This window comes from Taudactylus pleione, unplaced genomic scaffold, assembly GCF_031769625.1.
Source record: "Taudactylus pleione unplaced genomic scaffold, aTauple2 ptg000139l, whole genome shotgun sequence".
NCBI classification, from domain to species: domain Eukaryota; kingdom Metazoa; phylum Chordata; class Amphibia; order Anura; family Myobatrachidae; genus Taudactylus; species Taudactylus pleione.
In genome coordinates, this window is record NW_028284541.1 from 1,618,693 (window position 1) to 1,640,949 (window position 22,257).

The 22,257-nt window shown below is 43.9% G+C and overlaps 1 protein-coding gene across 2 annotated transcripts; it reads left to right on the plus strand.

The window, feature by feature from the left end:
* The first annotated feature begins 15,328 nt into the window (after positions 1-15,328).
* ZBTB42 (zinc finger and BTB domain containing 42) lies at positions 15,329-22,040 on the plus strand. Of its 2 annotated transcripts, none has more exons than XM_088473748.1 (2): positions 15,329-15,766; positions 17,695-22,040. In XM_088473748.1, exons 1-2 carry the CDS (start codon positions 15,694-15,696, stop codon positions 19,137-19,139), a joined length of 1,518 nt encoding a protein of 505 aa, XP_088329874.1. In that variant the 5' UTR covers positions 15,329-15,693; the 3' UTR covers positions 19,140-22,040. The 2 variants fall into 2 exon arrangements, with proteins under 2 accessions (XP_088329874.1, XP_088329875.1); XM_088473749.1 differs by lacking the exon at positions 15,329-15,766 and adding an exon at positions 16,938-17,068.
* Positions 22,041-22,257: the final 217 nt, after the last annotated feature.

The window sequence follows — 22,257 nt, forward strand, 5'->3', positions numbered from 1 at the left end:
TGTCTGCAATTACTTCACCTGTATCGAGATATGATTTTATAGGGCAGTTGTGCTCCCTAATTGGCTCCTGTTAGGGTCTTGGTTAAAAACTTTTAATCAATATTCATTATAGTGCATGAAAAACTGTGGAAAGCACCCTGAACCCCAGAAAAGTGGTAAATAAGGTTTGATAACAGTATTTATTTATTTATTTATTTACCAGTTATTTATATAGCGCACACATATTCCGCAGCGCTTTACAGAGAATATTTGTCCATTCACATCAGTCCCTGCCCCAGTGGAGCTTACAATCTATGGCCCTCATTCAGAGCCGCTCGTTAGCGGCAGTACGCTCGTTCCGAGCGATGTTTGCACATCTGCGCATGCGTACGCGTTTTAGTACGCATGCGCGAACCAGTCAGTGCGGCCGAAAATCCTTTGTACGCTATATAGCGAGTGCCTGCTATTTTGAGTGACAGAATGAGGCGTATGTGGGTGGTAACAGGGGAAGGTGCTTGAAAATGGGGAGTGGAGATCCGAACGCAGGCGTGCTTAAAGGTCAAAACGGGCGTTTTATGGGTGTGTATATTTAAAACAGCAGCGTCATTGACCACGTCACTGGGTTATTTTATAGCCAGAACTGCACGCAAATTTGTGGTAGCAAACACCAACCACAAGAATAGCGAGCAGTTCATACGCTGGTCGATGTACTCGATTAATCTAATAAATAGCGGACATGACGTAGGATGCGAGCGGCCAGGGGGCGTTTTTAAGAAATAAACGAGCGTATGTTTTGCACGCTCGTTCAGACTTAGAGGTGTGAACAGACAGCAATGTGCGTACGGATCATTTGAATAGCCACCCCTTGTTTTTAAACGAACGACCGCAAATAGCGAACGGCTCTGAATGAGGGCCTATATTCCCTATCACATGCACACACACATACACACTAGGGTTAATTTTTGGTGGGAGCCAATTAACCTACCAGTATATTTTTGGAGTGTGGGAGGAAACCGGAGTACCCGGAGGAAACCCACGCAAGCACAGGGAGAATATACAAACTCCACACAGTTAGAGCCGTGGTGGGAATTGAACCCACGACCTCAGTGCTGTGAGGCAGTAATGCTACCATTACACCGTCTGTGCTGCCCAAGAAGGATATCATTGTCTATAAGTTCTTAAAAGGTGTCAAATTGTTCATTTTTAGTAACAGTGGAAAAATTATACAGTAAGTATTTTTCACCAAATTAAAGCTTCTAGAATATTCATGTATGCAGAAAATTTCTGTAATGTGATTTTTAATTGTTGTTTAAAATATTGGGGGAAAAAAATTGTAACTCCCATCTGCAAGTCAAACTAACTGCTTACCTAGCTGCGATTGCATTAGTGTCCATTGTTAAATGAGGCCCTGAGTCCCTTCATTGTTACTTTAAAATAATGATTTTTCACCTACTCAGGGACTGTGAACTAAAATATGTGTTAACTCCCATTGAGACCTGCGTTAACTTAACACAAATTTTCCAATTGAATAGTGTGAACGGTATCCACGGCTAATGAATCTGCCCCTACCAATAATTCTGAGAAAGCAGAAACTCTTATCAGTATAGAACGTATTCCTTTCTTCTTGGTAAATACACAAGTCTTATTTCCAAGGAACTGGAATTGTTCCATCTAGAAGACAGAGGCTTACAGTATGCTCATAGTTTTCTGCAAATAAGATCACAGATCTAATTAAGCACAATCCCTCAGGCATCTACATAATTGCTAAAGAAGCCAGTACAGATGTTATTGTCACACTCACGTATTCTTTTTCTTCTCAGCTTGGCCATTCCAGGATACTTTGTGAGCCGCATACAATAAAATCCAGGACCTGATTCCGTGGTGGTCGCAGTTGCAGATGCGATTGTTTACAGAGCCGCAGCGGTGATAATATGCGAATTCTACTTTCAGCCTCCCTCTTGTGTTCAAGGCAGCATGCGCTGAACTGTGCATGCCCAGGGATGGCAATTTCAATACCCCAGTGGACGGTGCAGCTCAGCTGCTGGTTATGAACACTCCATCATCGGTGCACCACCGTCCATTGCATCAACTTGTGGCTGGTACACCGTCTCATTCTGAAATTGCTCTAAACATGGCTTCTGATGATGCAGCTGTGCATTTGGGAATGCAGCTGCGTCCACTGACACATCCGTAGCCAGGGGCATATTAAGAGGGGGTCCCGGATGGGGAATGAATATGGGCCCCCTTCTCTCTATCCGGTGGCCTCTGGGCACTAGTTTGTGCCCAGAGTCTACTGTGCATGCTCAGGTCACCGAGAAAATGGCTCGACAGGGATCTCCCACTGTGCATGCGCAAAAAGGCCGGAAAAATGGCCGCCGTGGCCATTTTCCAGGGGTTTTGTGTAGCGCTGCTACAGCCGATGCAGGACTTCGGAGAAGCAAGTATAAAAAATATGGGTGTGGGGTAAGCGGTGTGAGGGGCGCCGACAGCTGTGCCAGGCCCAGGAAAAGATGTGGGCATGGCCAAACCATGGGAGGGATGGCCACGCCCCCTTAGGAAGAAGAAAGAAAATAAAACATTTTTTAAGTGCCGCGCACTGAGGAGGGGGGTGCTGTGAGCCCCTCAGCCCACTGCATAGCCAGTGCGTGGTGCGATCAGTGTGATCGCCCTCCCCACAGGAATAGGAGACTGCTATGGCTGCTACTTAGCAGCCGCGAGCAGTCTCCCAGTGCAGCCCAGCACACAGCAGCATGTGCTGGGCTGCTTTGATGTAAGAGGGAGAGGGGGGGGGTGGCACCGGACCTGGGCCCCCATCGGGCCCTTCCAGAAAGCCCGGGCCCGGGTAATTCGTTCCCAGCTCCTGCCCCTCTCTCGGCGACCCTGTACAGATACGCCCTCTGCCCGTAACACGCCCATGAGGAGTCACTTTTTTTGTGTTTGCTTCAGGCCACCTCCCGGTCATCTCCGAAGAACACCCATGGTCTTATACCACCAGTTCTAATGCCAGCAATACCGTATGCAACAGCGGTCTCTGCGTGTACTCAAGACTGCAGTAAAAAATAATCTGTCAACTGCGCAAACATCTGGATTGCGTCTACCTGTGAATCAGGCCCTCAATGTGGAAAGAGTTTTAATGTGATGGAACCAATTAGATGTCAGTGTTATCTGTGGGGAGCAATGTTATTTATCTCTGTGGGGAGCAACGTTATTTATCTATGTGGGAAGCAATGTTATTTATCTCTGTGGGGTGCAATGTTATTTATCTCTGTGGGGAGCAATGTTATTTATCTCTGTGGGGTGCAATATTATTTATCTCTGTGGGGAGCAATGTTATTTATCTCAGTGGGAAACAATGTTATTTATCTCTGTGGGGAGCAATGTTATTTATCTCTGTGGGGAGCAATGTTATTTATCTCTGTGGGGAGCAATGCTATTTATCTCTGTTGGGAGCAATGTTATTGATCTCTGTGGGTAGCAATGTTATTTCCTATGTGGGGAGCAATGTTGTTGGTTTTTCTTCTATGGAGAGCAATGTGTTTTTATTTCCAGTGTGGGGGGTGATGGTGTGCCTTGGAAAATTTAACAGGAAAACAGCAGTTGGTTTTGCTGTCCCTAATCCCATGGTTATTTACTCTGTGTGCAGCACAGCGGCTCAGAATGCCAACACCAGAATCCCGACACCAGTTATGATCCCGGCGTTGGCATCCCCACAGTAAGTAGTGGGGTTAGGGGGAGGGTTAGGGGTTAGGGTTAGGCACTAGAGGGAGGGTTAGGGTAGGGCACAAGGGGCGAGGGTTAGGTTTAGGCTGCGGGTGGGGGGAGGTCAGATTTAGGCACTAGGAGGGTTAGTTTTAGGCAGAGGGGAAGGAGGGTTAGTGGAAGTGGGTAGTGGTAAAGTTAAGTATCCTAACCCTGTCGGGATGCTGGCATCGGGATTTTGACCATCGGCATCCCAAGTGCTGACATCCCATACCCAACCCCATTGGGGGTGATTTATCAAATCTTGGAGAGAAATAAACTGCGGGCCCGATTTGCGAGTTTTTGTTGTCATTGGGCGGTACATGGGGCCCTTACATATGATGCTATAGGGCCCAGAAATTAGTAGTTACTCCCCTGGTGGTAACTGATTGCTGTACCGATAGATGGAATGGATTTACCTAATGGGGAACCAATTCTTAGAGGACTCTCTGTCACCAGCTATACTACGGCACTCCAATGAAAGTATTGCATTTTAGGTTTGGATAATAATAATTGTCGATAAGATACCAACTGACATTGGGCAGCAAGCTCTAGTGGGGGGGGGGGTGGTATAAAAAGGGTAAATAAAATATCCCCCTCCTGCAAATATCAGTACAGATGCTCCTACCATTTAGGGGTTACTCTGACCCACCCTATCCCTGATTTCACGGGTACTGTACTCAGGTGCTTGTTAACCCTTTTGCAAGTTGCAGGTAAAACTTGAAGTAGCTTGCTCTCAGCATACAGTCAGGGGTTTGTCATTTGTCAGAGCAGTCATCAAATAGCAACTTCATCTATTAGTGTCAGAAGAATCAACATTTAACGTTAATTTTCATTCAAAAAATGTTTCTACTGAACAAATAAAGAAATATGATGTAGATGATAATGTACCCTCGCTTTCATTTTGGTATTGAGTAAGAGACTCATTATCTGCTTTGACGGGTGTAAGAAAACTGGTCACCATCTCGGAACTTAAAGTGGTCTGAGATGCCAGTTTGTGTTACTTTGATTTAATATGGTCTGCAATGTCTGACCTCCCACCATGACCATTTGAAAACACAGCACTGCACGTTGAGAATAACACAGTTTGATAATTAATGGCCAGATTCAGAGTTGAAACTCTTAGGGCCAAATCCAAGGTAAAATAAAAATATTTAGTATGGAGTGGTGGAGTGTATATTTAGTATGGAGTGGTTTGCATAGCACTTAGTAGTTTCATAATTAATTGACAGACTCAGCGTTGAAAGTCATAGGCCCTGTCCAAGTAATAATAATAATAATAATAATAATGATAATAATAATAATAAAATAAACGGGTCCGGCTGGGCCAGGCAGACTCAAAGGCATCAGTCCCGGAGTCAGTCTCTGGTTGCCAGCTGGCCGAGTTAGAGTCGTGACTGGCAGCGACGCAGTGACTGTAGTCTGTTGAGAGTGTCATAGCAGTCTCACTCTGGAGTGGGTCTGGGAATGGATCCCTCCAGACCAACGCCGACTCGAATAGTGCCCGAATGCTGCAGATGGTGGGAAGGAAAGGTGGCCGGCCACCGTTGACATCATGACATCATAAAATGCGGCCGGCGTGACTGGGCTAGGCCAGGACCAGGGTCCCAAGACCCAATAGGACATTCTACGCTCATTGTGCGGCTTCCAGGAGCCTGCAGCCAGCCTTCCACAAGACCGCACTGAAAGCAGAACATTTGTGCGGGCCCAACAACAATTTCAAAACGCTGAGGCCATATAGCAAATTCCAGTACGATCCCAGATATTCTGTATGGCATCCCTTATACATAGGCATCAGCCACCTGCCATTCTAAGGGGGAGCTACTATTTAAATCCAAATTTATAGTTAGCATGAGCTGTAGGTCACTTTATATTTGACATATTACTGAATAAGAACTGGTCACTAAAACACTTAAAACCCACAGGATTTGATTCCATCATTTGACATAATTAGTTTATATTCTGTGTAAGGAACTGGTATCTGATTTTATTATATAAAAATGAACGAAGGCCTCAGCTGAGACAGGGAACCTGGCTGTGACTCTCCAAGTGCTGTTAAATTGTATGCCTTAACTAGCCCTGGAGGGACTCATACATCAACAACAGCTGGAGCAGCACATGTCAGCTAAGCCAGGTCTAAATACATGACATGTGTAATGCAGGAGTCTTTGTTGGACACGAGGCTATTTCTTCTGTGAAGTAATACAGAAAGAAGAGAGAATCTCCACAGCTGCCTTTGCTGGTTCAGGTATTTGCAGAATGTTGTGCCCGTTGTTACGTCTAGATGTACTTACATGTGTATACAGTATGCTGTAAAGCAGTTATTTTTACATAAAGAGCAATATTGGTAATTTCTCTTTCGGTCCCATTAGGATATTTGTCAATACATGGGGCAATTCAATCAGCATTCTGACTGTTTCTCGTGCACCTACCACCCACCAGCACTGAAGAGGTGTACCAGAATATCTGCGATGTTACTGTGGCCTAATCTTTGGGGATGAGACCATCTGAACATCGCAACCACTCAATCCATGGGAATTGAATACGGGCCAATGAGTGCAACTCACTGTTCTCTAAGGGGTCTATTCATTATGTTAATTATCGGGGTTTGAGAGGACCCCAATATTTTGCATACTTACTTGCCGCGAGCGCTAGAGCAATTCATCATTGCTCTGGCGCGGAGACAACTGATCCAAACATCAGCTGTCTCCCCGAAGGGCTTCACTGCTCGTTTCGGAGCAGTGAAACTTAGCACTGCTGAGTCGACTCACAGTGCTAGTGCGCCTGTGTGACCTAGAGTTCACGCAGGCGCACAAAGCCCCGACGTCTGGCAGAAGGAGTCTTTTTGCAATATGGGACTCCATCATATAGGGAAGAAGCGGGGTGTGCGCTGCGAGTGGGAGCAAACGCCATCTGAAGATGGCAAATGCTCCAGCAGTCAAGCTCCAAAAATATGGTATTTTCGGAGCTTGATGAATTTCTGTTCCCATACTAGTGCATGGGGACAGCAGGCCATTCCACCAGAGGAAGGTAAGCATGAGATATCTGTGATACTAGTGTATGAGGACAGCGGGCCATTCCACCAGAGGAAGGTAAGCAGGAGTTATCTGTGATACTAGTGTATGGGGACAGCGGGCCATTCCATCAGAGGAAGGTAAGCAGGATATATCTGTGGTACTAGTGCATGGGGACAGCAGTCCATTCCACCAGAGGAAGGTAAGCAGGAGATATCTGTGATACTAGTGTATGAGGACAGCGGGCCATTCCACCAGAGGAAGGTAAGCAGGAGATATCTGTGATACTAGTGTATGAGGACAGCAGGCCATTCCACCAGAGGAAGGTAAGCAGGAGATATCTGTGATACTAGTGTATGAGGACAGCAGGCCATTCCACCAGAGGAAGGTAAGCAGGAGATATCTGTGATACTAGTGTATGAGGACAGCGGGCCATTCTGCCAGAGGAAGGTAAGCAGGAGATATCTGTGATACTAGTGCATGGGGACAGCGGGCCATTTCGCCAGAGGAAGGTAAGCAGGAGATATCTGTGATACTAGTGTATGGGGACAGCAGGCCATTCCGGGACAGAAAAGGTAAGCAGGAGATATCACTGATACTAGTGTATGGGGACAATGGGCCATTCCGCCAGAGGAAGGTAAGCAGGAGATATCAGTGATACTAGTGTATGGGGACAATGGGCCATTCCGCCAGGGGAAGGTAAGCAGGAGATATCTGTGATACTAGTGTATGGGGACAGCGGGCCATTCCGCCAGAGGAAGGTAAGCAGGAGATATCTGTGATACTAGTGTTTGGGGCAGCTGGCCATTCCGTTAGAGGAAGGTAAGAAGGAGATATCTGTGATACTAGTGTATGGGGACAGCGGGCCATTCCATCAGAGGAAGGTAAGCAGGATATATCTGTGATACTAGTGTATGGGGACAGCGGGCCATTCCGTCAGAGGAAGGTAAGCAGGATATATCTGTGATACTAGTGTATGGGGACAGCGGGCCATTCCACCAGAGGAAGGTAAGAAGGAGATATCTGTGATACTAGTGTATGGGGACAGCGGGCCATTCCGAGAGAGAAAGGTAAGCGGGAGATATCTGTGATACTAGTGTATTGGGACAGCGGGCCATTCCGAGAGAGAAAGGTAAGCAGGAGATATCTGTGATACTAGTGTATCGGGACAGCTGGCCATTCCGCCAGAGGAAGGTAAGCAGGAGATATCTGTGATACTAGTGTATTGGGACAGCGGGCCATTCCGAGAGAGAAAGGTAAGCAGGAGATATCTGTGATACTACTGTATGGGGACAGCGGGCCATTCCGTCAGAGGAAAGTAAGCAGAAGATATCTGTGATAGTAGTGTATGGGGACAGCGGGCCATTCCGCCAGAAGTAGGTAAGTAGGAGATATCTGTGATACTAGTGTTTGGGGCAGCTGGCCATTCCGTCAGAGGAAGGTAAGAAGGAGATATCTGTGATACTAGTGTATGGGGACAGCGGGCCATTCCGTCAGAGGAAGGTAAGCAGGATATATCTGTGATACTAGTGTATGGGGACAGCGGGCCATTCCGTCAGAGGAAGGTAAGAAGGAGATATCTGTGATACTAGTGTAAGGGGACAGCGGGCCATTCCGTCAGAGGAAGGTAAGAAGGAGATATCTGTGATACTAGTGTATGGGGACAGCGGGCCGTTCCGCCAGGGGAAGGTAAGCAGGAGATATCTGTTATATCTCCTGCATTTCCATTTTGATGAATGGCCCGAACACTTAGGGCCTGATTCAGAAAGGAATGCAATTGCTAATACGCACGCAATCGGACGCAATGGGATGATTAATTTGCACTGCGCATGCCTATGCATCGCAGTGCGCGTGTGCGAACTAACATTTGCGATCCGAACTGCGATTGCTGTGAGTACGCAGACCCATGGCACAGTGATCGACAGGAAGTGCTGTTTATGGGTTGTGACGGGGGGGTGCACAAATTATCCACTTCGTGGCTATACGCAGCCTGAGGCCTCATAGCGTGCATTGAAGTTAGCAATTCCTGAGTGAGATCTAACCTGCCTTAACTGTGTGAATGGGTCCGATGTTACTCGATGTTGCAGATTATTTCGCTATGTTGCCCAAGTATACGGATGTAAGGGGAAGTGGGCGTCCTTATGTTAGGTGGTGATCGCAATGAAATTGCAAACATTTGCATTTCACCACTGATATTAGCAACGGCTTAGCAGAATAGCGATCCTTGCTGAATCAGGCCCTTAATTTCTACAAAAGCAGGTGAAAATGTTCATTTTCACCTGCTTTTGTAGATATTAAGTGATAATGAATAGACCCCTATGTAACACAGAAAATGGTCACAATAGGATCATTAATTAACAAGGCGACACTAAATAATTGCCACAATGGGCCTGATCCAATTCACATGCAGCTCTATAGTTTCCTAATGGAATTCCAACGCAACAATAGGCAGAGCTGCCTCATTACTTCCACTTGTAGATGCCGCTGTCTTTACTAGTATCGGCGCTTAGACCTCCACATTTCTAGCTACACGCCCCAGACACGCCCCTGACACTCCCACAAGACGGTTATCTTCTGTGCCAAATTGCCATTCAGAAACTGCCATTTCACCTGCAGTTCCGTACAAAGGAGCTGATTCAAAGACTGACACAATGCCGATAGTTACACGAAACGAGCGATTGTTTGCTAATGCGCATGCATGAACACCGCACTGCGCATGTACAGCTATTGTTTTGCGACTCTGATCGTACAGAGGAACCATTCGCAAAGTGAGTGACAGGTAGTCAGCGTTTGGGGGGAGGTAATGGGGAGGGGTGGTTAGAAGAACACAGGAGTATCTGACCGTTTAAACGCCGTTTCATGGGCGTACATAACTTAGCCATTGTGATTTCCTGTGCAGCATGAGAGCTCTCAGGGTGTGCGGAGAGCTGCAGTGTTTGCGGCTGGTCAGACTTTCCTTACATGTTGTGTGACTGCCCGCTGTCTGTCGATGGTACAACTGCACGTCATCGGTCACTTATGAGAAGGCAGCAGTGGGTGTCCGTGAGAGAATGCAGCTGCGAATGCATTACCTTCCGTCTCTGAATCAGGTCCAAATTGCGAGCCAAGGAAAGATAAGGGGCGTGGCCAAATTCTGGGAGGAGTAGTCAAAATCACTCCCACTGACATCACTAGTGATGTCAGTGGGGCCGGCTTCAGATGGTAGGTGTTCCCATGGGAACGGCTCCGTCTGGCAGCCACGCCCCCGGCACGCCCACCAAAGGGGGCGTGCTGTCACTCAACATCGACAGCACGCCCCCTTTGGTGCGAGACCCGGAGCGACGGAGAGCCCGTCGCTCACCGGGTCTCGCGCATGCGCACGTCGGAGCTCCCTCCGTTGTGCGCATGCACAGTAGGGCAACATCGACCCGCTTGCGAGCGTCCTGCGCTCACAAGTGGGTCTGAATGACTGAACAATTAAAAACACTTTTGAAAAAAAAAAAAGTTGCACTTCCCCCTCCATTGACTAATAGATAAATTGGCAAAAAAAAAACATATACAGGAATATGGCGACAGACAAATCACCAAGAGGCAGAGCGAGATATATACATGCTGTTACATAATAGCTTATTTTGAAATAGTCACAGCATCCAAGAAACAGCAGCAGCGTGAAGAATTAAATAAAGATCTATGATTTTCCGCATCCAAATCGGTATAAACAGTAAGATCCTTAGTCCCTATATATAACAAAGTGGGCAATCATACATATTACATGTGTAATGTAACTTGTGCTCCAGCCCTGTTCTATGTAAAGTCTCCTGGGCATATTTTGTATCTGTCTTGTGACAGATATATTAGTTTACCCGTGACTAGTTACAATATTTAAATGAACATCTATAAACTAAACAGATGTGGTATAAATAGTCAACATTCAGAATGTGAGACAGGTTCTGTGAACATGGACATTAGGTCGACGTGTAAAATGATGACATATTTGTGATGTCGACTATTACAATGTTGACACCAGAATGCTGACATACAGTTTTTTGCTGATTTTAGCCAAACCCTAAATATAACCCTACCCCAAACCTTAAACCTAAAGCTGGATACACACTATAAGATTTTGCCCATTGCTGCTGACTAGACCGATTCAGACCGACCAAAACGATCCCGAAAACAGCCACTATACAGTGTACACGGCGTGATTCAGAGATATACGCTAATGGTGCGTACACACGGAACGATCGACAATAACGATATAATTTTAAGATCTCCCGGGTGTGCTGGATGATCAATATCGATCATCCAGCACACCACCAACTCACCAACAAGATCGCTGGTCCCTATAGTAACCTGGTCGATATCGACCAGGTTGGTCTGCATGCATGGTCGATGGACGATATCAATATTGTCCATATGATCCCGTGCATCGCAGGTCGTTGAGCACCGGAAAATGCATGATATGAACGATAACGATATGATCGATATCGTTACCGTTCATATTGTCCATTTCAATCGTACCGTGTGTACGCAGCTTAATGCATTTACAGCTGAGATCCCATACTCGGTCCTCAAGGCTCCCCAACAGTCCGGGCTTCAGGAATATCCATGGTTGAGCACAGGTGGTTAAATCAAATTCAGGTACTAATTAAGTCACCTGTGGTCAAGCATGGATATTCTTATACCCTGGACTGTTAGGGTGCCTTGAGGACCGAGTATGGGAACCTCTGGCATAGTGTGTATCCAGCTTAATCCTAAACCTAAAAATAACTCAAAAATGTACTATCGACATTTTGGTCGTGTCGATATTTTACATTCTGTCAACATTCAGAACCTGATGTTATTCTGGTGTCAACATTCCATATATTTTTTAATTTAAAAAAAATTAAATAACATTTTATTGCCAGATTGACAAAACTTGAAAGATTTTAATTATAATGAGCTACAGGAACAAAATACTACAACAGGGTATTTACCTGTTTTTTTTAAGTGCTGCAGGAAAATTATGCAAAGGAAGATTATCCTGGATTTCGCTGCTTACTTCATTTATATTTAACCCATGGCCAAATTAGCTTTCTTTTATGACTACCACATGATCCAATCCCAGCCACATGTGAAGGATTATGCAGCTTTGCTATCTGCCTTAGCAGACCAAGTTTACAGTGCAAATCTCGGTACCTGTCTTTTGACTGCCATCGTTTTATAAAAAAGAAGGAGACTCTGGAAGTATTTTTGAAATATAATGGCCTGCCTGGCTGCACCGGAATTAGCCTGAATGTATCCTGTATGTCTACATAGCGATAAATGAATGCCTGATGCATTTTCTGTATATCAGAGGTTCCCAGACTCCACCATTGCAGTCCAGGTTTCAAGGATATCCATGATTGAGTCCAGATGGTTAAATCAAATTAACTAAGGCACTAATTAAGTCACCTGTCCTCAAGCATAGAAACTCTTAAAATGTGGACTGTAATGGCAGAATTTGGGAACCACTGCTCTATAATCCTTTTTCAAATGGCCCCTGGGTTAACCCTGGCCGGGGCAAGTGCACGATTTTGGAGGTGATGGTTAAATATATGAAATGTGTAGGACATATGGAATTATCGAAAACACAGGTCACGCCCACGACCCACCCTCAAAACTGTGACACGCCCCCCAGCTATGCCGAGCTGGCTTCCTCTCCCGGAAGAGGCAACCAAATAGTCGGCAAGCCTGCATTACAGTCCATGTTTTAGGGATGTCCAAGCTTTAGCAAAGGTGACTTAATTAGTACCTTAGTCAATTTGACGTAACCATCTTGATTCAAGCATGGATATTCTTAAAACCTGGACTGTAATGGCAGAGTTTGGGAACCTTTGGTGTACAGTTATTACTTTTTTGTCCTACTATAGTCTACAAGTTATATTCTGCAAAAATACACAGCTTTTAAAAAAAACACTCAGCATCCCCCCGCCATGATGCCATCAGTGGTATTGCAGTTTATTTTATAATAAAAATGAATAATAATAAATGAATAAAACATTAATTTAGATATTTTGTACAATGATATAACTCAAAGGTATCCCAATATTTATTGTGGATGCAGCAGGGAAGTGTACTGACCCTGGCTGAATAGGAAGTGAGCGGATCATGTGATGCTGTCATCTAATCCTAGAATGCTATCTTTGGACACAGGCACGCTGCTGCTCTTAGGTACCCCGGAAACTCGCTATAAATATTGCAGTGCAGTCATGTGTTCCAGAAATTTTTGAGGTGATCGAAGTACCTGTAATCACCCCTAAACTCTATAGGACACTAGCTTGTGACACCTAGCCATGTTTTGCGGTGTCTCTTTTATTTTCTCTAAAATAAAATGCAAAGCCTTCTAGCAAATGTCTGGCCAGAAAGATACTTAAATGATGACACATCTTTATGGCGTAAAGGGCCTGAACATCTGCCAGCCATTTCCCTGATTCGACGGAACCACCGATCCGCCGTTTGGGAATGCCGATCGGCGTCCATCGATGTTAACCGATCTGTCGGGGCATCAGTGAAATTCTTCATGTTAAAAATTCCCGATTTGCTGATTCTCATCATATTTTGGTCGAGATCAGCAAATCAGGGAAATCCAACATTGGATTCCACGGATGCCCGGACTCCGATGTCTGGGGATTAGGGAATTGCCCCAAGACATTGCAGATGTATGAGGGCCTTAAGAAATGATTACTTGCAACAGGGAATAACATCTTTGACCATAATAAATTTTACCTAAGCTCTGGTCCCTTTTACCATACACCAGAAGCCACCCGTGGCTCTCCAGCAATTGTTGGACTATAAGTGCCAGCATGCCTTGACAAAGTCTCGGTGGGCTTAGTGGGAATTTCAGATCCCCAAAAGTTGTCTTCCTAAAGGTGCTATATGCTGTCATATGCTGCCCAGTGCCACTGTATACTGCTCGGTAAAAATATACCTGTCCCTTGACTTTGGTCCCCTCTTTTTGTATTATAAAGCTAGAAATGCAAATGAATGATTAAAGGCTGCTCACACTCATGGGTTCTGCACTAGATCATTTACTAACCTTTTATTGTTTCAATATTCGCTCTGGTCAAACCACACCACTGCGGAGACAATGGGGCCTATTTAGCAAACCAAACTGTCACTTCAATTATGTGGAAAACAAAAGTTTCCGCATGTTTAAGTATCACAGCTATATAGGAAAGGCTTAACGAAGACGGTAACATAATTATGTTCTCCATTAATGTCTGACTTCTACATCATCGCGTTGTAGAGCACTTAACGTTTTCTGTATATATTATATATACGTATGTGTGTGTATACATATATGATTATATACATGTTTGTTCGGGACGTAGTTATGAGACCGATGGCTGCATTGACGACGGTCTCAATCCCGACACAGGAATCCCGGGAAGGGATTTAACATAGGCGTGGAAATACCGACGCCTATGTTAATCCCGACACCGGAACGCTGACAGGACGCCGGACCACTTAGCTGGGGATGGGGGGGGGTTAGGTTTAGGGAACCCCGGGGAGATTTAGGGTTAGGCACCCCCCCTGGGGAAGGTTAGGGTTAGGCTAGGGGAAGGGGGGGGGAGGTTAGGGTTAGGCACCCCCCAGGTGGGTTAGGTTTAGGGTGTGGGGAGGGGGGGTTAGATTTAGGCACTAACGGGGGGAGGTTAGGGTTAGGCACTATGGGGTGAGGTTAGGGTTAGGCACCCCTAAGGGGGGGTAGAGGGGTTAGGGATAGTATACTTACCTGCGCAGTGCAGAGACGGGGCATCAGGATGGGCATGCTAGACCTGGAATCGGAGCATGTGCAACACTAGACAGAAGAGATCAGTCTTTTCTGATCAACGAAAACAGGATTTTTGCTATATAACCGGTGCAAGTAAGTCAAAATTGTTAATAATCGAGTTGATATTGGATGAAAATATTCAAGCCAATATCACGATTATTGTTAAATAGACCCCAATAAACCTCAACAGGTATTGATAGTCTTGGGTTCGATTCCCACCATGTCTGTATCTGTGTAGAGTTTGTATATTCTCCCTGTGTTTCAGTGGGTTTCCTCCCACAATCCATAACATACAAGTAGGTTCAGTAGCATCTGATAAAAAAAAGAACCCTAGTGTATGTGTTAATGTGATAGGGAATATAGATTGTAAGCTCCACTGGGACAGGGACTGATGTGAATGCCTGAATTACTTGCTGTAAAAGCAATGCAGAATAATATGTGTAAGATATAAATAACATGATTGCATACTAATCTGTGAATGCAGACCGCCTCTCCGATACAGAAAAAAATCATGCAAAAAGTAGAAGGTGAGTTTTTCATGCAAAAGAGGTGCTGCAGCAGCTGAGTTCATCCACTTGATCACAATGTATATTGTTTTTGCACCACTAGCTAGACCAGTAGATGTTTTTCTCTGCACCTGAGTATCCCAATATAGCAGAAGTGTGAGGGGGGCAGAGTGATATGGGCTAGTGCAGACCATCACCCCACCCCCTTAGCAAAAAAAAAAAAAATCTGCCAAGCTGCCCTTGCTGGCTGAGCACTGTGTGCATTATAACAGGAGCAGCCTGTTTATCTGAGAAGGGCACAGCTGCAGCAGTCGCCTCTCCCATTGGTTCCCAGCAGCAGTGGTAACACTTCCCATTGCTGGCTGCTGGGGTGGGGAGGGTGCCCAGTGCCAGGCGCTGCGCAGAGAGACCACCAGCACCAGCAGCAGCAGGGAGAGCCAGCCTGAGCCCAGGAGCAGAGCAGGGGGTGGGGGGGAGACAGCCCTGGAGCATTGCAACTATTGTGTGAGCAAAAAAAAAAAATGAAATAAAAGAGGCTGGCTATCGCGAGAGTGTCCTCTTACCAACCTGCTCCAACAACACAGCAACGCTGCTAGGCTGCCACTAACACAGCACAGCACAGCAGCAGCCAGAGAGAGGGGAGGTGACACCAGCGCGAACATCTGGGGGCAGCAGCTCCTCCATGAAGCCGCAGGATCCCCACAAACTCTGGGCTTTAAACCACGCACCAGCCCCTGGGACCCCCAAACCATCCTGTAAGTAACCCAACATCTTCTATACATAGAATTAAGGGGGAAGGGGGGAGTCTTGTGTTTTTTTTAATTTAAACTGGATGAGACAAGTTTTCAGTCCCCATCTGGACTAATGTCTGCCCAGCACCCTGGGGACCCTCTGCAGACATAAGGGCTCTACATTGACTTTTATAGACCCACCATCCCCGGGTATGTAGGTTCCACAGAGCAAATAACTCAGTTTAATTTTGTTTATTTATTTATCATCCGATTTTGTATCAAAGATGTTTACAAACAGCAACAACTTTTCTTAGTGGGGTGATTCACACAGGCCCCGTGGGAAAGGAGGACTTGGCAGCTAGAGGGTGCAGGCAGGCGGCAGGGGGTGGTGAGGGGGGTGTTTGCGGATACAATGAGGTCTGTCTGCACTTCCTTAAACTCCGTGCAACCTGCTGCAGTTGGAAATTACAGGCCGGGGACTGGCTGCAAAGGTCACAGAGAGAGCGCCCCCTGCAAAATAGTCCCGGGGTTTCCAGCTCTGGGGAGGTGAAGGAGGGCAGACAGGCGTGAAAAAAAAAGGGGGGGGGGGGGGGAGTGTAACTCTCTTATTATCGCCATGTGTATAGCCAATTATTTAGTTATGCAGATGGTTAGTGTGTGCCATAGTACGTATTGCTGTAAGCACATAGAAGTTTGTATGTAACCATGTTACTTAAGTTTACTGCAAGGCAGAGCTCAAATGGTTATAGCAGTTAATTGCAGTATTGTGCATGAGAGCAATCAATGCCCCCTTTTGATGATGATGATGATGATGATAATAATAAAATTGGTTTTTTATAGGCCAGTGTTCCCAGACCACCCCACTTCTGTTAACCTCTGTCCTGCACCTGTATCACTGAGCAAGACAGGCTTGGTGCAGTTATGAGACTTCTGTCCTTCCCCAGTCCGACCAGCAGTTGCACCCATGTAATAGATGGCTATAAATGGGGAAGTTGGAACTTTAAAAGGCAGCGAGCGGCGTGGTTGGCTGGTAGCTAGATTTGCAGTAACATATGGCATTAAGAGGAGCACAGCTGGAGGTAGCATTTCCATCCTAGTGAAGTCAGAGCAGCTGACTTTCCAGCTTGCTGTGTAATTAGCAAAGCGAGCACTCCCAGCCTCCTCCTCCCCTCACACTGACACCGGGACACACTGCCTGCGCTGCCTGTCTGCTGGAGACCTTGTACTACCACAAGTCATGGCAGAGAAGATAGCTGGCTCACTCTGAGGTCCCTGGGGAATATATCCCAAGAACTGTTACATCCTATTGTTGCAAAGGGGGGGAAGGTAAGACTGTGTCAAAAAAATAGATATGTACAAATCTGACACTAGGTCACCATCAGGGCACTTCTGTATTTGTCTTATAACTGTATAGCAAAAAAAAAAGTTAGATCTAGTTTAATGGAAGTGTTTTTGTTTTTCATTGAAACTTTATTTGTGTAAATGACATCATTCCAGTTGTGCTATTATTGTGATTTTTGTTTCATATCTTTACACCACAGCTTGAGTTCTAAACCCCCTGTTGCTTTGCCATGTACACATTTGTCTGCTAGAATCTTCCTAATAGTACATACTGTGTAAGTTATGTTAAGTTTTAAAGAGCTGCCAGGGCTTATGTTTAAAAGGCAGCTGTTACCATAACTACTTACTGCCTCAGATCTGCTGCACCGACCAGGAGAGACAAAGCTTTGGAAACTGCCTCCTGAAAGCCATTGTTTATTTAAAATCAAGTTTTTCCTGTTCCTGGCAGGTGCAGTTAGACGAAAGGTTTGTTTCAAAAATGCAACATGCCATAGAGAAGTGGACATTATGTGTTTGGCTTGTTCCATGCGTTGCCAGCCAGCTCTGTCTATTGCAGCTGCTTAAGAGGATTTAGTTCACTGTAACATTCAAGTTTTTCCTGTTTTGAACAGGTTATGAAGGAAGAATGGAGTTTCCAGACCATAGCCGCCAGTTGCTGCAATGTCTGAGTCAGCAGCGTCACCAGGGTTTCCTGTGTGACTGTACTGTTTTAGTTGGAGAAGCTCAGTTTCAAGCTCACAGAGCTGTATTGGCGTCTTGCAGCATGTACTTCCATCTTTTCTACAGGGACCAGCTAGACAAAAGGGACATTGTGCATCTGAACAGTGACATCGTCACGGCCCCAGCATTCAGTCTGCTGCTTCAATTCATGTATGAGGGGAAGCTGGAATTCAACAACCTCCCAGTTGAAGATGTGCTGGCAGCCGCAAGCTATCTCCACATGTATGACATTGTAAAAGTCTGCAAGGGCAAGCTTAAAGATAAAGAACTGAATTCTGGGGAAAAAAACGGCGATGACGGCTCGGACTTGGAGAAAGAGGACGGCTTCTCGGATACCGATGGCCATCGAGGGCACGTCTTCAGCGCAGAAATGAAAGACAAAATCTCCTCTCCAGAATGTGAGAAGCTTATCTGGAAAGAGAAGGTCTGCGGGCTTCCTGGCTGGACCCCTGATCTGAAAGGTGTCAATTCGGTGTCTACTGAGGCTCTATCATGTAAGACAGCAGCTGGAAAAACAAAGGCCAGTGTCAATAGTTCTTCGTGCCCTTTGTCCCAGAGATCTGCTAACCATGCAAAGCCTCTAAGTGATGGCGATTGTGCTCTGGATTTGTCTTTCAAGCCAATGTCTGGGAGAGATTCCTTACACCCCTCCTACATCTTTGGACAGCTGGCTTCCGACAGCCAGCAGCAGGGCACTGTGCTACTTGTTAAGGATGAACAAGAGTTGCTGTCAGAACAGGAGGACAGTGTAGCAAAGAGTCCAAAGAGTCAGCATGTTGGGAATTCAGCCAAAAGCCTAATGACAGGGTTAGGACACATGTTCGCAGGAAATGGAAATTCTCACGTTAGGGAAGATGACTTGTATCATGATAGGGACGAGAGTGAAGATGACATGGATTCACCAGATATTTCCACTTCAGGTGTCCTTATTTCCCCGGGACAAATTTGCATATGTCCTCTGTGTAGTAAAGTTTTCCCAAGTCCGCACGTTCTACAACTTCATCTCAGCTCTCACTTCCGGGACAGAGACGGTTCTCGGATCAAGATGTCCCCGGACGGCTCTGTTCCCACCTGTACTATATGCGGGAAAACCTTCTCCTGTATGTACACGCTAAAAAGACATGAACGCACGCATTCTGGCGAGAAACCCTACACCTGTGGCCAGTGCGGGAAAAGTTTCCAATATTCCCACAATCTCAGCCGCCACGCGGTGGTTCACACTAGGGAAAAGCCACATGCGTGCAAGTGGTGTGAGAGACGTTTCACCCAGTCAGGTGACTTGTACAGACACATTCGTAAGTTCCATTGTGGCCTAGTAAAGTCATTGGTTGTTTAGTAACAAATTATGTTCAGTTTGATCATTGGACGCTGTGGAGCTCTGTATAAATCTCAATGATGGCACTTTTACCACATATCAAGTTGCAGGAGTGCATCTAGCCCTTGTTTTCTCCTTTTCCTGCAGTTAAAAAAATTTATACTTATTGAATATATATTCGTAGAGTCACTTGTCGTGACAATGTACTGCACATGAAAAGTGTGAGGGAACCAGAGTACGTTAAAATGTGAAAAACAATGTTCTCCTTAGTAGGTCTAATGCCGAACTTCTCTAAAACCTCATTGTAACTTCCTGTTTATAAGTTTATTTTTCCAAGTGTTAAATATTCTAAATATTTAATATGAAGTATATGCAAATCAGAATGGGAAATGTGTAGCCTATTACCAAATGAGGTTATATTAGACTTAATAACCTATAAGATGCAAAAAAAAAACAACCCACCCCTGTATGCACTCATTCTTAAAACTACCTATTTAATGTCTAAATCTGTGAGAGTTAATTACGAATGGGTGCATTGTCCTATCCACTGGCTCATTGCAAATACAAGAATTGGCTCCTCTCACCCTTTTCATCAATTTAGAGTTTTACTGTGCTAATTTATTCGTCCTTGTATGATCTCCAAAGTTGTTGATCAACATTTCAACCAACAGTATTCAGGACCCGGTAGGACATTTCCTGTGCTGATAATCTAGGAAAGGAAAGTGCAGAATCTACTGAATTAAGGTATTGAACATTTAACTAAATGTTCTGTTGCCACAAGTATTGACTATTGTTCTGTTAATGAAAATGTTGGTGTTATTATCGTGATTCTCACCCCCCAAAAAAATATCTGTTCATTTGGTGAGGCAGAAGTGTGTGTGTGTTCTTTTTTTTTTTTCGTTTTTCTTTTTATTTTGAAAGCCAGATGAATTGTCTCATTTTGGCTCAATTTAAGGGCTTAGAACAGAGAACCCCCTCCCCAGTCATCTGACACAGATGAAGAGTTTAGTATTATTTTAATACTAACAGTTAAGAAATCAAATATAACACCCCCAAGGCACAACTTTCCACACTGTACACATCAACTGACATTATTGCATGATAACTGCTATATTTTGCAATCTGCTGTCAATGTTTAACTGATCTGTTATGACAAACGTCTTAAATATTCCTGGACTGAGTTAAGCTATTGTATTCAAAGAGCTACACATCCGGTCTCTGTCGTACTCCCAAGAATCCTTAGAAAAGTCTTAAAATATGCAATTAAAATGACATTAATGTGATTATAACACGGTGTAGGGCAACCAATCATTTATCACGTTTTGTCTGTTTATCCAACAGAGAATAAAAAGAGCAAGTGTCTGGCTGGCTGCTGTCAGTCACAGCACTTCTGCGGCAATAGTACTGTTTTTAACATAAGTCTATAATAAGATTATTTCCAATTGACAATTCTGCAGGAACTGGAGTTGGTACATATATCAGAAAAGCCTCATAATCCTAGGAAACACTACTTTTTAAACACTAATGTCACAGGTGCTTTTAATGTGAAGTGCCAAAAGTTTGCATGTAGTGCAGCGTTAGTAAGGCCTTTTTTGGCATTTAAAAGATGAAGGCATTTATATGACACAGTACACGTAATTCTACAAGCAGAAACAAACGTCCTTCGCTGCAAAATTTGAGTCGCAAACCTTCGTGTAATGTGAAAAAAATATATTTATATAACGGCACAGTCTAATCTCTTTACCACATTGTACTATTGTTTTTTATTTTTTATTTTTTTTCTCCTTCTACAGCTGTTACATTCACATTGGAGGTATGATACTATAAACATTTGATTTTTGTTTGTTAATTTGTAATGTGTGTGAACATCATTGTTTGGTAGTGTGCACCAAGGTACAATAGTTTTATTTACTGGTTAGCTATATTATTTTTGCTGTGATTGGAAATAGCACTGACAACTACTAAAATTAAGTTATTTTTTTCCTGATGGTACTTGATATAGTATTTATTAGTTTTTATTTGAAGTGAAATGATTTATAATTAGAGATTTTATTTTAGCATTGTGTTTCTTTCAACCCTTTAAAGTGATCATCCCTAAAAGGGGAGAAATTGCTGTATTTTTTTTTTTCTTATTGTATTTTTGATTTTGTCTCTAAAATATTTAATTTTGTGTAAACTTTAATAAAACATGGTGAATTAATGTTAGACGACAAACAACAGAGAGAGTTTACATCCACTTAACTTGCCTGATGAGCATGGACAGAACTACAATAATTTGAGTATGGTAAAAATGTCATTGTTTGTTTGTGCAATGTCCAGATACCTTGTTGTTGTTTTTTTTTTTTTGTTTGTTTGTTTGTTGAGAGCAATGACATTTGCACTTATTTTTGTTCAAGTCAATAACACTGATATCTTGGTCTAAACAAAAAAAAGAACTTGCATATTTTATAAAGTATTTTTTTTATTTGTACACATTGCACATTCGCAGTTTTGGGTATATAAATCTGTAATTATTTTTTTTTAATCTGTACCTGTAGAGCTGCTCTTGGGTTTTAACACTGGATGTGAAATGTATTCACACCAATGCTGTGAAATCACTGAAAATTATTAGTTCCTAGTTCTTGAGGTGGCAAAATGTATATGGAAGAAAAAAAAACAGAAAAAAAAATAAAACAGTAATTATTTCTGTATAAAGTTTTATACTATATAATATGTAGACAGACCTGTTGGCTTGGAATATATTTTATAAGAAAATATTTTGCTGTTCTACAGAAAAAAATGTTTTTTTTTTTTTTTTCTTTCATTTGTAATTCTTTATTCTCTTTTAGTTTGTGTGGTGTTTTAATTTTGTACAACTTTAAGTGTGTGTAAAACTGACAATCGTGGATAGGATTGATGTCTTTATAATTTTATTTTATTTTTTTCGGCAAAAATAAAGTCTAAATCTGTTAGAAATTACATTTATCTAAACACGTCTCTTTGAATTACTTTGTGTTTAAAAACGGTGGATATTTTTGTATGTTCAGAAAACCAGATGTTTACTGAAATACAACAAAGCGCACTCATTTTAAACCTACTCAATACTCATTTTCTAATGGAACTAATAATTTTCTTTTAATCGAGGCACTTGATTTGATGC